At 33.9% G+C, this 21,700-nt stretch overlaps 1 protein-coding gene across 1 annotated transcript in view; it reads left to right on the forward strand.

Annotated features, from left to right (window-relative positions):
* Positions 1-2,747: 2,747 nt before the first annotated feature.
* The window catches only part of LOC148600980 (uncharacterized), a 28,570-nt gene continuing 9,617 nt past the window's right edge, over positions 2,748-21,700 (forward strand). The window contains exons 1-10 of the mRNA XM_088556148.1: positions 2,748-2,817; positions 7,560-7,744; positions 8,295-8,455; positions 9,980-10,127; positions 11,418-11,557; positions 14,672-14,807; positions 15,549-15,644; positions 19,499-19,635; positions 20,867-20,958; positions 21,451-21,535. Of these exons, the coding sequence (XP_088412274.1) occupies positions 7,582-7,744; positions 8,295-8,455; positions 9,980-10,127; positions 11,418-11,557; positions 14,672-14,807; positions 15,549-15,644; positions 19,499-19,635; positions 20,867-20,958; positions 21,451-21,535 (1,158 nt within the window). The 5' untranslated portion in view covers positions 2,748-2,817; positions 7,560-7,581. The remainder of the gene's footprint in view (positions 2,818-7,559; positions 7,745-8,294; positions 8,456-9,979; positions 10,128-11,417; positions 11,558-14,671; positions 14,808-15,548; positions 15,645-19,498; positions 19,636-20,866; positions 20,959-21,450; positions 21,536-21,700) is intronic.

Genomic DNA, 21,700 nt, shown 5'->3' on the forward strand with positions numbered 1-21,700 from the left:
AAGTACGTATCTTCCGTTCCTTTCAAAATTCCAAGATCTTTAGCTTTTAGGGGTCCACAATTTGTCATTTGAATATATGCAAATATGAGCATAATGAGGATCGTCGAGCTGTCAAGCTTTTACTTTATAATGCCAAACACAAAACTGACGCAACATTTGATACTTTTCCTACATATCCTACAAACGGAACATGATGATCTCCGTCCGTAATAAATCATTTTACCTCTTAATATTATCATATGGCCCCAGGTTCTGGATTATTTGTCCAGTTATTGTTTACACTATTACGGAAGGAAGTCGAATTTATATTTGAAGCATGCGTAGAAAACCCAAAATTTGTAGCTTCGGCAATTCCAGGCATACCAAAAGCCAAACGTAATGCGTGGAATGACAATTTGTAAGCTAGGCACATTCCAAACCCCGGAGTTACAAATTTAGATATTCCAATCCCCGGTACAAATTGATAGACATTCCATTCCCCGGAATCACAAATTTAGAGGCCGAAGTTATAATTTTTTTGTTTTAACTTGAAAGTTAGGATTGAAATAAATAACTTCGGGGTGAATTTGTACAATGTTCGAGTGAATGAAAAAAAAGGGGGGATGTAAGAAAAATAAAAAAGATAAAATTTGCAATACCGGGACATCGAAATTTGTAATTCTCGGTTAAAATTGAGTTGCCGAAGTTACAAATTTTCTCCCATTGAAACCTGTGGAAAAAAATTGTAACTTCGGGGGTCCACTCTGGCTTTCCATACTTTGTGCATACATATATTACTTCAAAAACTACAATTTACTTGTGACTATTAATAGTAGATCGATACCTGAACTTCCCTGTGCTGTTAGTACACTGGTATCTATTATCATAATGGAAAGACATTTTGTGTCCCCTTAGGTATATCTGGTGTATATATTTTTTATAATTGCAAATTTTACATTGATAATTCATATTATTTAATTTGCTTTCAAATATCACTTTACAAAACTCACACATATTTTTGTTTTGTTTGTTGGGGTTTAACGTCCGAGCAGCAATATTTCAGCTATATTCAGACGATGAACATGAAATGGATGATAAAATGAATATGAAATGATGATGAAATAAAAAAAAGGATGGGACACAAGGATAAGAGGGTCGACAAATTTTGATTGCCACTAGAAAAAGGGGGGATGGGTAAGGTCGGGCAATTTAGCCTCCTGTGGCGGAGTGCAAAGGTTCCTACTCCTATCGAATACCACAGCAGGGTTCTTTAACGTGCGAGGAACGTGACATCTTTCCCAACACGTTGCACCACTATGGTTTGCGGTCAGGTGTTCTGTATTATAGCCTGACAACCCCAGCATATAACATGCCAGGGGTACCCCATTCCACCACCTGGGGCACACATCCCAGTTGTCTAGTCCCCGGCTAGGTTTCTGAGCACTATTTAGTCGCCTTTTACGACAAGCTTAGCGCTGCTGCAGGCCTATTCTTTTAACACCCGGACATGCACGGGGCAACTTACACAGAAAGGATGGTCCTTCTTTATGTGAGTAGTTATAGTGTTGATACAAACTACACTTCGTTCTAAATTCTTTGCTACATACATCACAATTAATACTTTTATTAGATTCATGGACTTCAAGCTAAAAGTCGACTATGAACCTTTGGATATTTATCACATAACGACTTTGTCGCCATTTCTGGAAGCACCCATTTTACACAACCAACATGACAAATTGGTTTTTCTTTTTTTTCTTTTTTTTTTTTTTTATAAACGACCCAATTGAAAATCTATATTCTACGTAACAGCTTGTGTTACAACTGAAAACAACCGTGAGTAAGTTAATGAAAAATATATCCAAATAAAAAGTTACAACGGAAGGAGGAGTAATCAAGGGAACCAAGGCCATAGCGGTAATCAAAAGAATGTAATCCAGGGACAAAGACCAGACATGGAAAACAGACATTAACAACAAAGAACATAAAGTAACTAAAATCATACATACAAAGTAACAACAGTAAATGAGCAACTCGGACTCCACTAAAAACCGGGAGCATGGACCAGGTACACCGGTAGGGTAAGCGTCCTCTGCTTTTCTAGAAACACCCGCCGAGTTGCTCATAAAAAGTCAAGTCCGGAGTAGACAAACGAGGAAAGGAAAACTATGACCCGTTGAATACATCAGTTTTCATGGTGCTGATGGATACACCATAACGATCCACGAGTTCATTATGACGACCATAAAACTTCTGTAGTGATGACTTCAATCTTGTAGCAACATAACCCTATTCCAGAAGCATATTTGTTAGAGTTCTAGCGCGATACAAAAAGTCTGCGCAGTTTCGGCAAGCTCTGGCATAATGTATGAGTTGTGATATGAACACTCCATACGCAGGAGCCGAAGGGATGTTGCCACAGATGAAAGGAAAGTTAACAATTCTGAATGAAAAGTCATCACGTTTGTCGTAAAGTTTGGTCAATAGTTTTCCTTTACCATCGATTTCTAAGTGTAGATCAAGATATGAGGCTGACTTCACAGTATCTGTAGTATCCTTAATCTCAAGTTCTTTGGGTTAGATGCGCTGTATCAAATCCCCGAAACTATCTCATATGACATGTACTTAAGATCTTAACAAAAAAATATTGTAAACATAAGTAGTTTATCTAAATTTTTTATCACATAAAAGTTATAAATATAAAAGTTAAGGGTTGCCGTCTGATAAGACAAGTACGGGAAGCTTAAAGTAAAAAAAATATTAAATATGGTAAACTTGCATTTACATATATAAGTATTGTATAGTTATATTTGTGAAATGGTCTAACGAAAAAGAGATGTGAGTTTATTTATAGTATTTTTCTTTATGTCATTAACAATAATGTTATCAATAGATAATGGTTAATATATACATCTACATCTACGATATTTGCAAATCAATGAAAATAATAATAAATATATGGATTAACAAATTAATATATAAAAATGTTGTTATTAAAAGTCATACGGTAATTAATTGTTTACTCATATTTCGAAGAATAGATGGTTCGTGTTTGACTTTGGATTCCATATGTTTTAGTGTTCAGTAAATAATTTTTTCTGGTAGATTCTCAGTTTAGGGTATATAATTAGTTGACTACACCATTTCTTGACCATCTTCACTAATACTAATAAGAGCAAAAATATATTTTAAAGATCGTTGGAACCCTATACACTTTGATAGGTACTCATTCAAATGGGCCACATATGATAATCATATGAAAAGCATATGATAATTTTCATTCGATAACCAAATGATTCATACACAATAATAATTGTTTGTGAAAAACATATAATTATATATATTCATGCGATATTCATTAATACTTTAATTTGTTCGCTTATTTTACATCTAGGAAAGATCATGTAGATTATTTTTCATAAACTAACCTGATGCTGTGACGTCATTAACGTCGGTTGGTCCACAGTCCGGAATTCGTGTAGGGACAATCGATTAGAAATGAAATTATAATGATTGTTTTTGTGTGGGACTCTTGTTCATAAACCGATAAAACGTACACTTCTCCAAAATCTGGTCAAAAAAACAAACCTTAAGTAAGCCGCAACATTTGATAATCATATGTTGCACATTTATCTGCCATACTTTTTTGGCAATACCTCCCCCCAACTTTTTGCGTGCCAAAGAATAGGCCAGAATGTTTTCCTCTTAAATAAAGAACATCACTAAACAGTTTTTTTTCGAATTTAAAAAATGACAAAATAGAAATGCTACGTAGAGTATATATAAGCAAGTGAAACCCAACTTTCCGACTGGATCTACAACGATAGCTTGAAGTTACAAAATACACAATTATACTATTGGTAGAGAGATTCTATTTGAGTTTAAAAATCATGCCTTGTTTTGTTTTGTTTTGCTTTTTATTATCTTATGAAATAGGGTGACCTTAATCGAAAATGCTATCAGCTTTAAGTAATTACAAAAACAAACACAGGCCGTTTATTGGATATTTCCCACAATTTTTTAAAATTCAGGCATTTACCTCCCAATGTTAAAAAAATCGGCTAATAAAAAACTGGAAAAAGGAACTTTTAAATGCAACTAGGAAACTTTTGAACAGTCTCAATACGTTAGTACTTACCCCATTCTGAAACTAAAACTTTACACACACACAAAAAAAAAAAAACTAAAAAAAAATAAAATAAATAAATTGCCGCATTCTGTTCACATCCTTCCCATTATGAAATATTATGTTCAATTAGTACGTGTTGCAATATCTGCTAGCTACTTGTATAACTCGGTGGAAACTTTATTGTGTCTGTCACTACCATGAGAATTGCCATACACTTGAACTCGGTGGAAGCCATATTGTGCCTGTCCGCCATGAGAATTGTCATACACTTGAAGTGGATGGTAGCTATTATCTTTCCGCCTCTACCATGAGAATTTCTGTAACAATGTCGTAGTTTTATAAACAAATGTTTTTTTTTGTTTCCAGCAGAAAAAAACCTTATTCTACCTATGCACGTGGTTTAAGAAAAGCTAACTATACCGATGTATCTGGATATACTCCCAGGGTTCAGTCTGGGTACTCAGAAAAAATATCTTTTAGTTTTTGATTAAATGATTTTTTAATATTACTCATATTGTCTCTATCATTATTTGAATCTAGATTATTTAAAAACAAAGAAATGGGTCAACCTTCATAAAAAAGCACTTTTAAACATAAAAAAGGAATTAATTTTATATAAGATTCCGTTCATTACAATTAGAAGCCAAGGCAAACAATTACAACTTGCTCATTTTGGAAGGCTATCTTTGCAGGGCGAATCGAGAACGTTGTTTTTATTTTGTTTCTTTTTTTAGCACATAGTATTTAGATATGCATAGTAATTTACTTATGTGTGTCATTGCAAATAATATAAATGCAAAGTGATTCAAGAATCACCACGAAATCTTGAACTTCAGGGAAGAATAAACCTTTGAATGCATTATCAATTGAACAGGTAGTATTTTTTTTTCAACAATTTGAAAAAAAGATAGGCGTTATCGTCAAGCCTTTCTTAGTAAAAGATATGAACGATGGTGTCCTGCATTTGAAAGTGAAATCAATGGGACCAAGATTCTAGCGGAAGCCAAAAGAATGTAATCCCGGGACAAAGACAAGACATGAAAAATACACATACACAACAAAGAACATAAGGTAACGAAAATAATACATACAAAGTAACAGAAGCAAATGAGCAAATCTGACTCCGCTAAAAACTAGGAGCATGTACCAAGTGCACTGGTAGGGTAAGCGTCCTCTATTCTTCTAGAAAGACCCAGCGAGTTGCTCATAAAAATTTAGTCCGGGGTAGTCGAAAGAGGAAAGAAAAACTATGAGATGTTTAACAAATCAGTTTTCACGGCGCAGATGGGTATACCATAACGATCCACGAGTTCATGATGACGTCCATAAAATTTCTTTAGTGATGACCTCAATCTTGTAGCAACAGAACCCTGTTCCGGAAGCCTAACTGTAAGAGTTCTATCGCGATACAAAAAGTCTGCGCAGTTTCGGCAAGCTCTATCATAACGTATGAGTTGTGTTATGAAAACTCCATACGCAGACGCTGATGGGATGTTGCCATATATGAAAGGAAAGTTAACAATTCTGAATGAAAGGTCATCACGTTTGTCGTAAAGTTTGGTCTATAGTTTTCCCTTACCATCGATTTCTAAGTGTAGGTCAAGATATGAGGCAGCGTCTGTAGTATCATTTATCTCAAGTTCTTTGGGGTAGATGCGATGTATCAAATCCCCGAAATTAGGATTGTTTAAAGATAATACGTCATCTATATAACTGAGATTAAAGGATCTAGCCAAAAGATACTCTTTCTTTCGGATCAGAGCAGCTACAAAGTCAGCCTCATAAGAGTGAAGGAATAGGTCAGCAAGTAGAGGAGCACAATTTGTTCCCATTAGAATGTAGACCGTTTGAAAAACGTGTCCACCACACAGAACAAATATGTTAAAAATTCCAGCGTTTTGAAAACATCTTCTATTTATTTAGAAGATGATTTGGAATTATTGTTTTACAAAGTATGAGGAAATTCTACCAAGAACTACATCTAGGTGCACCATTTTTTTTGAGTAACAAAGATGTATAATTAGAGATAGAAAAAGGTACAAGGGATAGGTACATGTATGTAGAATAAATTTCAAATGGACAACCAGAAATTGATTTGATTATGATTTTGCCCTGTAAATACATGTTTATTAATTATTGATAATGTTGACACATCAAAACAATATGTATAAAATTGCATATTTACATTATAAACTATTATTATCGATATTGAATATTTTAGAATAAGTTCAGCTGAGTAAAAATAAAACAATTTCAGAGAATAAAAAAAAAAACACAAAAATTAACTGAGAATATAAATAGCACAATGATTATTCTGTCTAAATGCAAAACAATATGAAGTTACCTCAGCGTGCTGGTTCATATCCATCATTATGTAGTCTGCTTTTTAGTTGTTAAGTGTAAGTGTTTGTAGGAATCAGGCAAAATGGGAAAAATTAGAAACATGCATGTCAAAACCCCACCGATCTGACAATGTTATATCACTCAAGGATACTTTTTCTTTTTGAAAATACCATTATTTTTTTCTGCATCACTGGCTTTGCCTAGAAATTCTTTCAATAGAATGTTAGAAAAATGAGGTTTTTGACAGAATTATCTGTCCTTGAAATGTTCATTTTCAGTGCATTTCAATCAAATTGTAACTCAATGGTCCAGCATGATATGGAAAATCTTGTCTGTTTTCTTCGATTCTGATGGTGCAAGTATTCAAATTACACTATCAAAATGATGGTTTTTTCATACCATGTTTCACATACTGCCTAATTCTTACAGGGACTGACGCTTAAATCTGGTGTTGACACTTTTGCCGTTTGCCTTATACGAATTTTTCTTTTGGTAGAGACATCTTAATTAAAATTGATCTAGAAAATGAGGTCAATGAGCTTTCTTTATATACAAGGGGGATTAAAGTTGATCCTAATTGTTCCTGAATTTTATTTTGCATAGACTTACATTGGCTATTTCCTTTGAGTATCCAACTTTTAAAAAGTACGTGAACTCTTTTTCCGCGGTGTAGCCTGTTACCGTCTCTGCAATTTAGCATGCCGAAATACATGATTTAAACCAGCAACAATTCAACCATGTAATTAACTACAAATTATGTAAGGGAACTCCACGGAACTAAGCAATGACCTTTTGAATCGGACAATAAGCGATGGCTAAACTGTTTGTTTTCCAATATGCCAAAAAATCACTTCAAATGGTATATTATGCGGGAAATCTTATGATGATAACTCACAAATACATGTAAAACAAGCTGGTGGACCGATGCGATGGGTGATGTGGGTCAAGACGCGGGATATATAGGACGGGAAAGAAATCGAAAATAATTGGTCAGATTAGTGGAGACGTAATTTGAAACCCTTGTCCATTGTAAAATAAAATTTCCTTCATAATAATCCTCGTATCATTTTGAAAAGAGCATATATTTCATTACAACTTTTTATCTAAGGTGTTGGATCTGAACAGAGTACATGAACGAGATGGGAAATTACTTCAGCAGCCAAAACAGTTCAAAACACCATGAAGTCAAATGTAACGATGCCAAGACCAATATAGAAAAAGCTCGGGAAAATTATCTTAAGAAATTGTTAGAAGACGAAAAAAGACATGATGAATTAGATTGTCCATTGAAAGGTAAAAAACACAAATGCTTTTGTAAATTTGTAAATGATAGTTTGGAGGGGGGGGGGGTGGAGGTTCAACTTATCTTTCTCGGTAATATCTTTCTCAACCGCATTAAATCTACTACTGATCAACTACTGATGTTTATAAGCAGGGAAACACTATTATTTGATTTTGTTGCGTTTATATTAAAGTTATCATCAAATAAAGAGACAAAGTCAACTCATTATACATATGTACATGTTTGTTTCTTTTCTTTGGCACCCTTTCACAATGGATGTACATTAAAAATGGTTAAATGCAGATGACTTAGTAATGCACACATATAGTTCTTATTTAGCATTTACATAATTTTGTCGACATTATAGACCCGTTTAATTGTCTTTACTGCAATGCAGTCTTTGTGGTGCTCAATATCAACACTATTGAATGGAGAAATTATTTTGTTCTACCCGAAGCCCTGCCTTGCGGAAGGATATTTCACTCTCTACCCTAAAGTGTGGACAAAAGGTATATTAATTAAGTATAAGTATTGTTGACGAATGTGTTTAATGCATTTTAGGAAAGAATCCGAAAAGAGTTTTAAAGAATCTTCCATCTATTCTGAGTGAGACAGAAGTATTAGCAATGAAAATAAACCCCAGGAAGTATGACTATCCATTCGAAAATATAGTATTTGAAGGAGGGGGAAATAAAGGTTTAGCTTACTGTGGTGCTATTAAGGTAGTTATGTAAATTAGTTTGAGTTCCTTTAATAATAACAACTCCTTCCATGACGTCAGTGATAGTAATATTCATGTAAAATCCGAAATTCTCGCTCCGAAATATTCAGTTCTAGTGGTCCTTCCATTATTTAGTTTTTCTTGGAATGAACCCATGCAGGAAATAAACTGATAAAGGAACCTGGTGTCAATTTCACAAAAAGTCGTAATTGTGAAATTGATCGCAAATTATGACGTCACAATGCTATTTGTAGTTGTGACGTTATTACATACGATCAACTTTACACTTACGACTTTCTGTGAAATTGACGCCTGGCTAGGCAACGCGTCTTCTGTTCTCTACGGATTCTCGTTAGTACATAAGGTAATCTAACTTTTTACTTGCTAACTAAATAAAATAAGTTGTTATAGCAAGATGAAATAAATGTTCTTTTGGTAGTATTGGGCTTTCGTAGCTATGTCATTCATTAAAATCATTGAATCGGAAAACTCACAGCGAAGAAAAATCAAAAGCCAGTTCTCCTCACGCAAGATTGGGAAATCTCAGTCATATTTGAATGTTGTTGTAAATTCTGACGCCTGAAAATGGTTATTTTTTGTGAAATATCTGATAATAATTACCTTCTAAACATATTATGCAATGAAATCCAAAACGCCTTATCGAGACCCATTTCGAAAATGTCCCTGTCTTGTAATTGCGCATCTATTGGATTCTCAATATCTGGAAAGCAATCGCTCTATGATATACATTAAACTAATTATATTTTTATAAATAATATAAACGTTCATTTGTACAGATATTTATGGTAATTATTTAACGAGTGGATGATTATCATATTTCTATATTCGAGACAGTTGAACCTAAAGTTTGCAGTCTTTGTTAGGAAGTTTTAACCTTCTGGACTATAAACAGCTCTTGAATGGTATAGACATCCTATTTACGCTATGTAAAATCCCGCATCCACCATTTCCAGTTGTAAAATCCTCATTCCCCCATATATTCCATTCCATTTTTTAAATTAAATATTTACATCATCAAAATGTTTGATTTTTTTTATTTTGAATTCTTCAATATAGAAGGAGTAATCATATGAACCAAAGTTATAGCAGTAATCAAAAGAATGTAATCCAGGGACAAAGACCAGACATGGAAAAGAGACATACACAACAAAGAACATTAAGTAACTATAATCATACATATAAAGTAACAACAGCAAATGAGCAACTGGGAGCATGGACCTGTTATTTCTAATAGAACTAAATATGTTTTTCATTAAAAACTGATTTCCCTATTCTCATTTTTCAAAATCTCCATCCCCAAACACTATCCCCATTCCCCATCTTCCCATCCCCTGTCCCTCATATTGACATAAAATGAGAACTAAGTTTACCCCATGCAAGTGGTGTATTTATTTTGAAATCGATAATCAGTTCTCAATGACCATTTTTGTGTGTCTGTTATATTTACCATCTTATAACAATATTGATAAATGATCATTCTAACAGGCTTGTTCTTGGTTTTCAGTTGTTAGAAGACTTCCAAATTTTTTCTCAATTCAAAAGGTTTGGTGGCACAAGCTCTGGTGCCATGATGGCGGCTCTTTTAGCTGTTGGATACAATTCGGATGAAATAGAAAAGGCGCTTAGTCTGGACTTACCAACCTTATTTAAGGGTAACCATTTTATTTTTATATTGTCAATTTGACGAAAATACACTACAGCGTCCAGCAAAGACAATTTAACGATTTAAATCTCGATTGTCTGGGATACAGTTTTGTTTAATGAATTTATTATGAACGTTTTATCTTTGGTGATTCTACTTTTCTCATGTTTCAATCTTTTAAGTTGCTAATATTGCTAGCGACTTCGTCCTACTGTACATTCGTATTTGATTTGCACAATTATATATTACTACACCACCTGCGGATCGGAACCATCAATTTTAGCTTCATACGATATCAAAATGTGCCTCTTAAATACCATGTATGTACATGTTTTCTACGTGTGTTTTTTTCTACTTGTAAGAGAGCGAGAAGTTTAAGTTTATGTTTCGGTTAGTATTGAATTTTTTGTACTATAGCTGAGAAACACCTAGTTTCCGAGTTGTTTTTTTATTTCAAAACATTCGGGTCATCCCGGCTACGAAGTCACCCGATTTTAAATTGCGCATCTGTAGCGTTACACAACAAAGTTCAAAGTTCAAAAAGTAGTCATTACAATACAATTTCTAATGATCGTTTAACACCGACATAAGCTTTTAAAACAACTAAAATGTCAAATATACTTATATTGCTAATAATGTACAAATATACGATATGTCAGAAGATGTGAAATGGAAAAGAACACGAGTTTATATTAACCGACCTAAAATCCTTCAGTTTCAGCTCACTAAAATTTGTATTTTTTGGAAAAATTCTGAACCAAGCCCATATATATCTACGCCAGGAAAAGCACTGATTGATTGAGAGATTAGCACAGCATTGAATTCGCCTGGATGTAGAAAGCAAGCCAAAATCAGTGGCATAGAATATTTGACAATCAGTGACTTTGAAGGCTTCAGTCTTTGATTAACAATCCCATACGATTTCAAACTGCGTTTTTTGCTACAAAAAAAAAAAAAACCAAACAAAAAAAAAAACAACGTCTTAACAGATGTGTCTATGCAACATTTTTCATCTTCATTAATTGCGGATCGTATTTCCCAACATACGTGTACATTGAAACCTGTCTATTCCGAGCCTCATTAGAACCGTATATTTGTTTGGTTTATACAGGTGTTCAATTCACTAAGGTTAAAAATAGTTACATTTAAACCAACACGAACGTAATAAAACCGGCCATGTCTGGTGTAGACAGATTCCAGGTTTCTAAGGATTCGGTTTAGACAGGTTTCACTGATTATTAAGGTATTATTTAAGATACCTTCATTACATATATGAAATAATAAGTATGTTTTTTTTCAGATGCATCATTTGGAATCTTTAGTCTTTTACCCAACTTATGGACTGGTTATGGTTGGAATCCAGGCAACAGAATTTACCAGTGGTTTGGTAATGCTCTTGCTGTAAAGTCACAAAAAAACCCAGACATAACATTTTTAGAGGTAAACATATACACAAGTTGAACGTAAAGTCACAGTTAAATGCTTTTCTGAAAACTTGAAGATTCTGTTCGATCGGCGTTCGAGATAAAAGAGTAATCAAGGGAACCAAGGTTATAGCGGAAATCAAAAGAATGCAATCCAGAGTTTAAGTACAGGTTCATCTGAAATTCTTGCAAATAGGAAGTTTCTAGAAACAACCTCCAGTCTTTCACACATTCACATGTATGATAAAAAAGCAAAAATGATTTAATCGTTTGTTGAAAAAGTAATGAATCTAATCAAACCAATCAAATTGAACATATATCTCATTTGGTTTCTTTGTATGGGTTTTGGTTATTGTGTTGTCTATCAGTTATCCTTTGATTACATTCAAGGTCATTTTATGTTTTCCGAGCGACTGGGGAAATTGGGAGAATTTCCATCACAGATTTCTCAGCATCCAAGGAATGATTTGTGATTTTGGTATATATCTGAAGCATGATGACTTGTATCCTGTCTCCTCTTTGTAGCTTTCTGGTCAACTATTTCCTGTTTTCTGGCCGATTTAGAAATTTTACATATGCTATATTGGGAACTTTATCGTCGGAGATTTTTCAGCACCAATTAGGAGGAATAATTAAATTTTTTGTATGTGGTTTAAGCATAATTACTTGTATTTTGTTACATCTTTCCAGTTTTCTAGGTCGTCTACTTCCTTTTTACCGAGCGCCTTAGAATTTTACATTGTGCTGTATTGTGAAGTTTTCAGTCCCAGATTTCTTAGCACCAGTTGGAATGATTTGATTTTTGATATATGGCTTAAGCATGATGACTTGTTCCGTCTCTCATCTTTCCAGCTTTCTATATTATCTTCTTCCTATTTCCTGAACGATATAGAATTTTCACATGTGTGGTATTGGGTATCCAGGCAGATTATCAGTTGTCCGTTAGATTTTCCCACGACCGCCATTCAATTTATCCATTTAGTTATCAGAACTCGGATTTTTCGGTCCACCTTGTCTAGTTGACTACCACACCCTCTTACAGAGAAATAGACTGTTTCCTACATCGCAGTGCTTCTGCCGGAATTACTTCATCAACAATTGCTTCCCCTATTCAACCAATGTGTTTTTCAACATTTAAACACGGTGCACATGGTCAATATTCCCAGTTTTAGTGGAGTCCAAGTTGCTCATTTACTTTTGTTACTTTGTACGTATTATTGTAGTTACTTTATGTTCATTGTTGTGTTAACCTGTTTTCCATGTCTGGTCTTTGCCCCTGGATTTCCGCTAGAATCTTGGTATGTAACTATGTAACAAAAATGTATGTAGCTGAAACTATACAATGCATAGAACACAAACGAATGATTTACATATTATATAATTCATATTATACAAGTAACAATACATTGGAAGGAGTGTAGATGGCTAGCTACAATAATGTTATCCATACTATAGACTACGATACTACATAAAAATTAATGAAAATCAATGAAAACCCTTTTCATCTCGAGGTATAGGTTTTCACGCCAAGTTGTTCATAAAATGTCAAGTTTTGGGTAGTTATAAGAGCAAAGGAAAACTTGGACACATTGAACAATTCAGATGGGTACTCGATCCACGAGTTCATTATAACGACAATAAAAAAGTGATAACTTCAATCCTGTAGCAACATAACCAAAATGCCTAATTGTAAGAAGTGTAGCACGGAAAAAAAGTCTGTGTAGTTACGACAAGCTCTTGCATAACGTATGGGTTGTGATATGAAAACTCAATGCGCAGGTGCTGAAGGGATGTTAACACAGACGAAAAGAAAGTTGACAATACGGAATGAAAAGTCTTCGCGTTTGTCGTTTAGTTTGGTCAATAGTTTCGAAGAACAATTAAAGGTATTACTTTAATTTTATTTCCAGCACTTGGATTTGTAATTATCATATTAGCCTCACCTAACGCTAGAAAAAGTGTTTTGTTTCACTTATCAAAGTTTTTACAAAAGCGGTGCTATCTGTTGCATACGTTCTGTACCGTTGTTGCAAGATTTACATATATATAATTAGCGACAATCTTCTAATAAGAGACATCTCCTGCATGCAGGCAGTTTGCTATCGGCTATAGCAGCATGTTTCAGAACTTCATCTGGTTGTGTACATTAGTATGTACATTTGAAAGGAAAATTGAATTAATAAAATAGTAAATAAATGAAGTTTTAACTTACATGTACGTACATGTAACAGTTTTTATGAAAATTTTGGTTATGTAAGAAGGTAAACGTAGGGTAGGGTAAAGGACATAACTCTTGAAATCAGTGATGTGCTTGTATCATATTCAATTTCACTAAAGCCTACCAGGCTTTCATTTGATATAGAACGGAATCAATCCAAGTTACTTTCATCCTTATATGAGATTTATGAGAAATGCTGAATGCTAAATAAAAACGGTCCAATGATTTGTAAGAGTTGTGTCCCTTACTTTAGGTCTCCCTCCTTATATAGGTTATATCAAACTAGGTGTGTGTGTGTGCATATTTGTGCAATAAAATGAGACGGTTAAAACTGCCTTCTTTGACATAATATCTAGGCAATACGATAAATTGATCTATTATTATGTCTCAGTATTTTGTTTCCTTGTTTTTAAGTTTGCTCCGTGCAGATGCGAGTGTCAAAAGAATAGAAACGCAGCAGCGGTAATCTTGTCGTAAAAGACGAATAAAAATCGCCTAGAACTGTGGCCGGGGACAGAGCTATCTGCTCACTAAGCAACTTGATTGTGTGCCCCAGCTGCATGGGGTATCACTGGCATCCTACATGCTGGGTCGCCAGGCCATGATACGGACAACCTGACCGCAAACCATAGTGGTGCACTGTGTGAAAAAAAGAAAGCCAAATTCCTCGTACGTTTATGACAGAAGTAGGAGCCTCAGATTCGCTACAGGAGACTTAATTGTCCGATCCTAGCTACTCACCAGTCCCTATTTTTTGTAGCAGTCATCAGCCCTGTTATCATACTTTTGTCCCATCCCATTTTTCATTTCATTATCATTTCATGGTCACTGCCCAGATAAATCCGCAACCTTGCTCCTTGGGAGTAAAACACCAATCAATCAAATCAAACATTCAATTTATCAATCTTTCAGTTATACAAAAGTACGGGAAGAGAGTTGTGTATTGTAGTAACCAACCTCAATCATATGATAGAGGAATATTGTCATGTGAAAACAACACCAAATATGCCAATTAGACTAGCTGTTAGAATGTCTATGTCAGTGCCAGGTAAAGTCTATGTAATCAAATATGGTTGTTAAATGCAAATATTTTCTTTTATATGTCTCCATCATCTGCGTTACCTATCTTCGATAGTTGTAATACAAAAGAATATGCCCGTATCATTTAACCCTTTACAGACCTCGTTGGATATTCTTGACCATATTTTAAATATGAGAGGAACTATGTGAACCTGTAATATACTTCTATTATAAGTTCCCAATACAGGACCACGCATGTATACAATCAATCGTGGTAAATTACCCCTCGATGGGCGAAACAAAATTGTACGTGGATAGTACCTGTAATAAAATTACTATAATTAACTATTTGGATGAGTAAGAGTAATCAAGGGAACCAAGGTTATAGCGGTAATCAAAAGAATGTAATCCAGGGACAAAGACCAGACATGGAAAACAGACACACACAACAAAGAACATAAAGTAACTAAAATCATACATACAAAGTAACAAAAATAAATGAGCAACTCGGACTCCACTAAAAACTGGGAGCATGGACCAGGTGCACCGGTAGGGTAAGCATCCTCCTCGGATGTTATCCGATCCCCCCACTTGTTACCCGTTGTTCCTTTCTCTCCATAAACAAACCTATCATGGTTGTAGTGCCCATATCTTACATATGAGAGGAAACCAATTTGTAATATTCTACTATTCACATATATTTCCTTAATTTCTAAATAGATTGGCAATACGTATACATGTAAGGTATCAAATTATATATTACATGTAGGTATGTTCAAGGCCACAAATTACACGAAGAATGGAGAAACAAATACTTATGTAGACGGAGGCGTACTGTGCAATTACCCTATCCATTGTTATGATGGTGAGTACTTATAAAGATATTGTAATTGTAAAAGTAGGGAAATGTTTACAGATTCAGCTTTGAGATTAGTTTGAAATCTAATGTACATGAACAAAGTACAGGCCATTGAATCCTGGAAAAGTGATTGAATCAGCAATGTTTAAATAAAGGCCTTGAAAGCTCATAAACAAATAAATTGGCGAGAGTCACAGAAATATAGTTGAAATTGGGGATTTGAAGATTAGATGCATATTGGCAAGTCAGTGAAACGAGCGATGAACAACATTCGCATCTGCCTGCTCGAACCTTTTGTTCAAATAACTCGCTCACTGTGACTCAATAATAGTAAATATTTAGGATCTTATTTAGAATGTCCATTATTTGGAATCTTCACAGGGAATATTCAATAATAATAGTAAATATTTAAGATCTTATTTAGAATGTCCATTATTCACAGGGAATATGGGCTCATAATAATAAACATTCCACTGGGATACACTCAAATAAGCAAAATGTGATTTTGCAATGGTCGAAGGAAGTATATACTAAATTGTACTTTATCAAATACGCTTAACGTTGGTAATCTTGTCAATGATTTTAAACTAGTAAGTTCCTGATAATATCTTGCTTGTCCTTGCCATCCAGTAATTTTCTACGAACAATTTATAAATGATGCGGTCGAAAAAACGAATACAATCTTAATAAATTTAAGAAATTCTTCTTGATATTTCTTTTCAACTCACAATTAGGGTGTCTTCTTTGGGATCTACACGTTATTAAAACTATATTTGTTCCTGTTAAAATTGGAAAATTAAAATTTAGTATTAAGCGTAATTTCTATTATCTAAACAGTGATCGTGTCCAACGAACCCCCAAACAAATTGCTAGCTTAAAATTGTTAGGAAGTTTCATGGAAGGAAGAGATTTAATAAAGACGGTTAAGACAGTTTCACATATTTTAATATGAAATTTCTGTAATAAAAGGCTATTTTACTTTTCATTCCATCGTAAATATTCTTAATAAAGCGAAAATAGTTCGTTTATGCGATTTTAAAAGTACTTATCAAAATAGATTTACACTCTGATATATCATAATATATTGCCGTTTTACCGATTTTCAAATATAATGCATCTGATACGTTTATTGGTGGTATAAACTTCCATATTCCATCCACCCTCATTCCCTATAGATATATTCCCATTGTAATTTTAATAGTATTGTTACCATACAATGTTTTATAAGGTTAAATTCTTCAACATTCAAACATGCATGGTTTGTAATTAAACTTAACTCGATTTTATGTATATAAAACAAGGACTGCTTAAAATCGCTCTCCCATTTATCCATATTCAAAATTCGCATTCCCATTTCCCCCCATTCATCATAAGATGTAAACTTTGCCCCATACAAGTGTTGTTATTTTGATTTCAATTATGTCCTAATTATTTGAGTTTTTAATCTCCAAAATTTAAATACATTTATACGGGAAAGGAGTCATGGCCATCGCCACTATACGTCACCTAACTTACATGATGTCTCAATAGATGGTCTCCTTCCTTTCATACAAAAACCTTTTGGACTTCATCACATTAGAACCAAACTATTCGATACCTCTCACTATACTACACTCCATTTACAAAACAAATCTTGACACTCCTGTTTCTGACCCTACCTCATCATTATACACACTTGTTGTCATCATTTTAGGTATTGGTTTCCACAGACTCTTTAAACCAGTTTGTGTGAAAAGTCAAGATGAAGAAAAACGATCATTTCTTCCACTACCGTTTGTCAACAAAGGCATGGATGCAATGACTTTGGCTAACATCCTCCGTCACAAAAACTTTACCAACAAATTCCCCCATATTTCAAAGGCAAATCAATACCGAATATTTCATATTACTATACTTCACCCACTGCATCCAAAATTTTCAATTACAAAAGACTATTGCAGAACCTTGAGATTGAGGACTTCAAGGCTAAACCACCTTGCAAAATCTCTCCATTCAAATATGGTCCTTCCTGTCACATCGTTACGGAGATTTGTCCATCATCGAAAACGAATCTCTGCGTAATATCCTTTCTAAAGGTCCAAAGTACCTCCATAAATTGGAATAATTATAACTTTAATGTTCTTATGAATGCCGTGGAGGACTACGCAAGAAAATGGATAAAACGAGAACAAGAAGACATTGATTCTCTGTCAAAGTGGTTAAAGGCCGTGAGGTCCTTAATTTTGAAACGAATGAAATTTTTAAGTAGGTCAGTGAGTGCCAATGCTACATCACTTGTCAAGGACCCTCATATACAAAAACATTGTCTACTATACATGACAAATATATTGTCGTACCAGCAGACAAAGCCCAAAACAACATTGTTGTCTGCAAAACGTTTTACATCCAATGTTTATTATCAGAGGTATACGTAGAAAATAATAGCAGTGATAGGACCTATACTGCTACCAACTCCAAAGAAGAAATTGTGGAAAACCATAAATCTATACTATCCTCTTTTGGTCTCTCTACCAAGGACGATGACTGTGATTTACCATCTATGTACTGGATTCCTTAACTCCACAAGAATCCATACAAACAAAGTTACATAGCTGGATCTGCAAAATGTACCACCAAACCTCTTTCAAAACATTTATACTCACAGCTGTCAAAGAGGGTTTGCTGTCCTACCACAACACTTGTTACCCCTGTAGTGGTATTAATTCAGTGTGGATCCTCAAAAATTCGACAGATATTTTGGAGACAATCAGTTCAAGACTATTATCAGAATACAATAGCATTAAAATTATGATTTTTCAACACTGTATACTTCTATTCCATTTACTCAGTACCGACTTAAAAACATTATACATCGTTGTTTTTCCAAAAAAGATGGTACACCTAGATACAAATATATAGTTCTTGGTAGAGATTCCTCATACTGTGTAAGAAATAATTCCAAATCATCTTCCAAATATACAGAAGAAGATGTTTACAAAATGGTGGAATTTTTAATCGACAACATATTTGTCCAGTGTGGTAGACGCGTTTTCAACAAAGATCGGCATTCCATGGGAACAAATTGTGCACCTCTATTTGCTGACCTAGTCATTCACTCTTATGAGGCTGAATTTATAGCTGATCTGATCCGAAAGAAACAATATCATTTAGCTAGATCCTTTAATCTAAGTTTCCGCTATATAGAGGACGTATTAACTTTAAACTATTCTGATTTTGGGGATTTGATACATCGCATCTATACCCCAAAGAACTTGAGATAAAGGATACTATAGACATTGTGAAGTCAGCCTCATATCTAGACCTACACTTAGAAATCGATGGTAAAAGAAAACTATTGACCAAACTTTACGACAAACGTGACTTTTTATTAGCAACTCGGTGGGTGCTTCTAGAAAAGCAGAGCACACCTACCTTGCCGGTGCACCTGGTTCATGCTCCCGGTTTTAGTGGAGTCTAAGTTGCTTATTTTCTTTTGTTATTTTGTATATATGATTTTAGTTACTTTATGTTTATGTGTATGTCTGTTTTCCATGTCTGATCTTTGTCCCTGAATTACATTCTTTTGATTACCGCTATAACCTTGGTTTCCTTAATTACTCTTCAATGTATATGCCGTTTCGACACTCTTTTTTTTTTTTTTATTAAATTTATATTTTAAAATTAAAAGGTATCATTCAAGTTAATCTAATAAATGTTTAATATACACATTCGTGTGATTCTTATAGTAGTTTTTAATTGTTTGTGAATTCTAGGCCCTGGAGGGAAGATGGAGTCCAACCCTTTTTTGAAAAGATTATAATTTTTGTGGAGAATAGATCTAGATCAATGATATACTTGTTTTCATTTTCTTTTTTCATTAGGTTGGTGGTTATCAATGAAGCCTGGTGACGGCTTCTTAGAACGGTTACAACCATTAGACCAAATCCCGAAGCTTCTAGATAGAAAATATAGGTTTAGATATGACCCAGATCAAGACAAGACGCTTGGTCTGCTTTTGGTAAATAGAAAATAAAGATTGAATATGTAAAGGAACAGATCTATATTTTTTTTTCTAAACAAGCAATATAAAAGACATTTACATGTAAGGCATAAAAAATCAAATGAAAACACACACTAACTCACGCACTCTTACAATATAAGCGATTCAGTCCAATTAATTGATACGTTTAGCGAAATTTCAAACATTATTGAAGAGTTCTTGTTTATAATTATTTTTTGGATTCATAAATTTTTAGTGGAGTCCGAGTTGCTCATTTGCTTTTGTTACTTCGTTTGTATCATTTTAGTTACTTAATGTTCTTTGTTGTGTCTGTCTTCTATGTCTGGTCTTTGTCCCTGGATTACATTCTTTTGATTACCACTAGAACATTGGTTCCATTGATTACTCTTTTATTTGTATTAAGAGTCATTCTGGGAAAAGAGAAGAAGAGTCTACACAATAATCAAAGAAGAAAATAACAACAAAGCAAACAAAAAAGCAGACCAGACAAACTTGGTCCAATCAGAATGTTTCATAACAGTACCGGGAAATTAAGAAAAAAATAGTGTAAAATAGAGGATAAACTTGATATATTGTATAGCTAACAGAAACAATAGTTTGTAACCGATTCTCTAATGTAACGCGTGTCTGATACAGACAAAGGTGACTGTATATTTATATTGTTTATAGACCAGTACTTGTTTTTTCAAAAATAAAAACCCGTAAGTTCACGTTTAACCTACCACTACATATGCTCCATACTTCCAGATTATAGTGGACTCCGAATTAATCATTTATTTTTGTCTGTATGTCTGTGATATTTTAGGTACTGTAAACGTATTAATTTTTCGCGGATTCTGTCCAGTGAACATATTTGCGGGTATCAATTGTCGCTGTTAAAAAAATGATTAGCGTAATATAGTGTTAAAATCGATTTGGCCGGCACTACCGGGATATTTTTCGCAGTCTCGCAAAAATTAGTACGTGTTCTTGGTTTAGCGTGTATATTTTGCCTTATCTAGTCGTTATACCTGGAATATGTTCTTTTTGATTTCTGTTCCTATTCTTGTTCCCTAGATTTCCCTTCCGAAATTAACCGCAAAAAGTAATGCAACCATCACAATCATCGCTTCGATCAAATCATACACAATATAGGCATTTTCATGAACGATCCAACAAAAATATTTACCCCTGAAAATATCTTACGGGAGTGTGTACTTAAACTATCAAACATTCTTAACATATTTAGTTTGCAGATTCGGATGCTGATTTATGTCGATATACGCTGGAAAAAAGAATCGGTGCCCAGTTAAGAGATTTTCCTGATACAAAGTTAGCGAGGTATGAAATATTTATACAGTATCACAATACTAAAAAGAGATAATGTAGAAAAATACAAGTACCAACCAGTTTAGTAAAATATATATTCGATTACAGATACAAATTTATCTAGGCATAAAATGTTTAAATGTTTATACAGTATAACAATATTAAAAACAGAAAATACAAAAAAATAAATAAATAAAAAAAAATTAAAAAAAATATACCAGAACCAAGCAGTTAGGTAAAATATGAATACAATTACCTATTCAATACTAAACTGAAAGAGCCAATAAAATCAGTAACATACTCAATACGTAAAAAACTGGTCCATTAAAAAATAAAAAGACAGCTCAATCATTAATATTGATTTTACACAACTGGTGATTTTTGTTTCGGTTATTCAACTGATTGAAGTACTGTATAATTAGTTGCCCATTTCCTTCAGAAAACACCCCCGCCTGCCCTCCACACGCACAAAGAGTTTGAAGTATTCTCCTTTTCAATTTCCAGGATACATTTAGAAAAGAAAAATGCTCAGGATAAGGCTGCTAGAGAACACAGACGGGTAACAATGGCAGTTGATGCTTTTCTGAAGGTTAATGTTATAAAAACAATTGCGACTGAAATTGCTGTGCAATTTCTTACTCATTAGGAAATTTGTTATTTTTTAAATTGTATGGTGTAGGTGCAATTCAATTTGTTTGGCAAATGAGTATGGTTATGATTTAAATTACCAAATAAAAAAAAATGATTTCGCTCA

This window comes from Perna viridis, chromosome 12, assembly GCF_037379345.1.
Source record: "Perna viridis isolate PV_CMFRI_1.1 ecotype Kerala chromosome 12, ASM3737934v1, whole genome shotgun sequence".
NCBI classification, from domain to species: domain Eukaryota; kingdom Metazoa; phylum Mollusca; class Bivalvia; order Mytilida; family Mytilidae; genus Perna; species Perna viridis.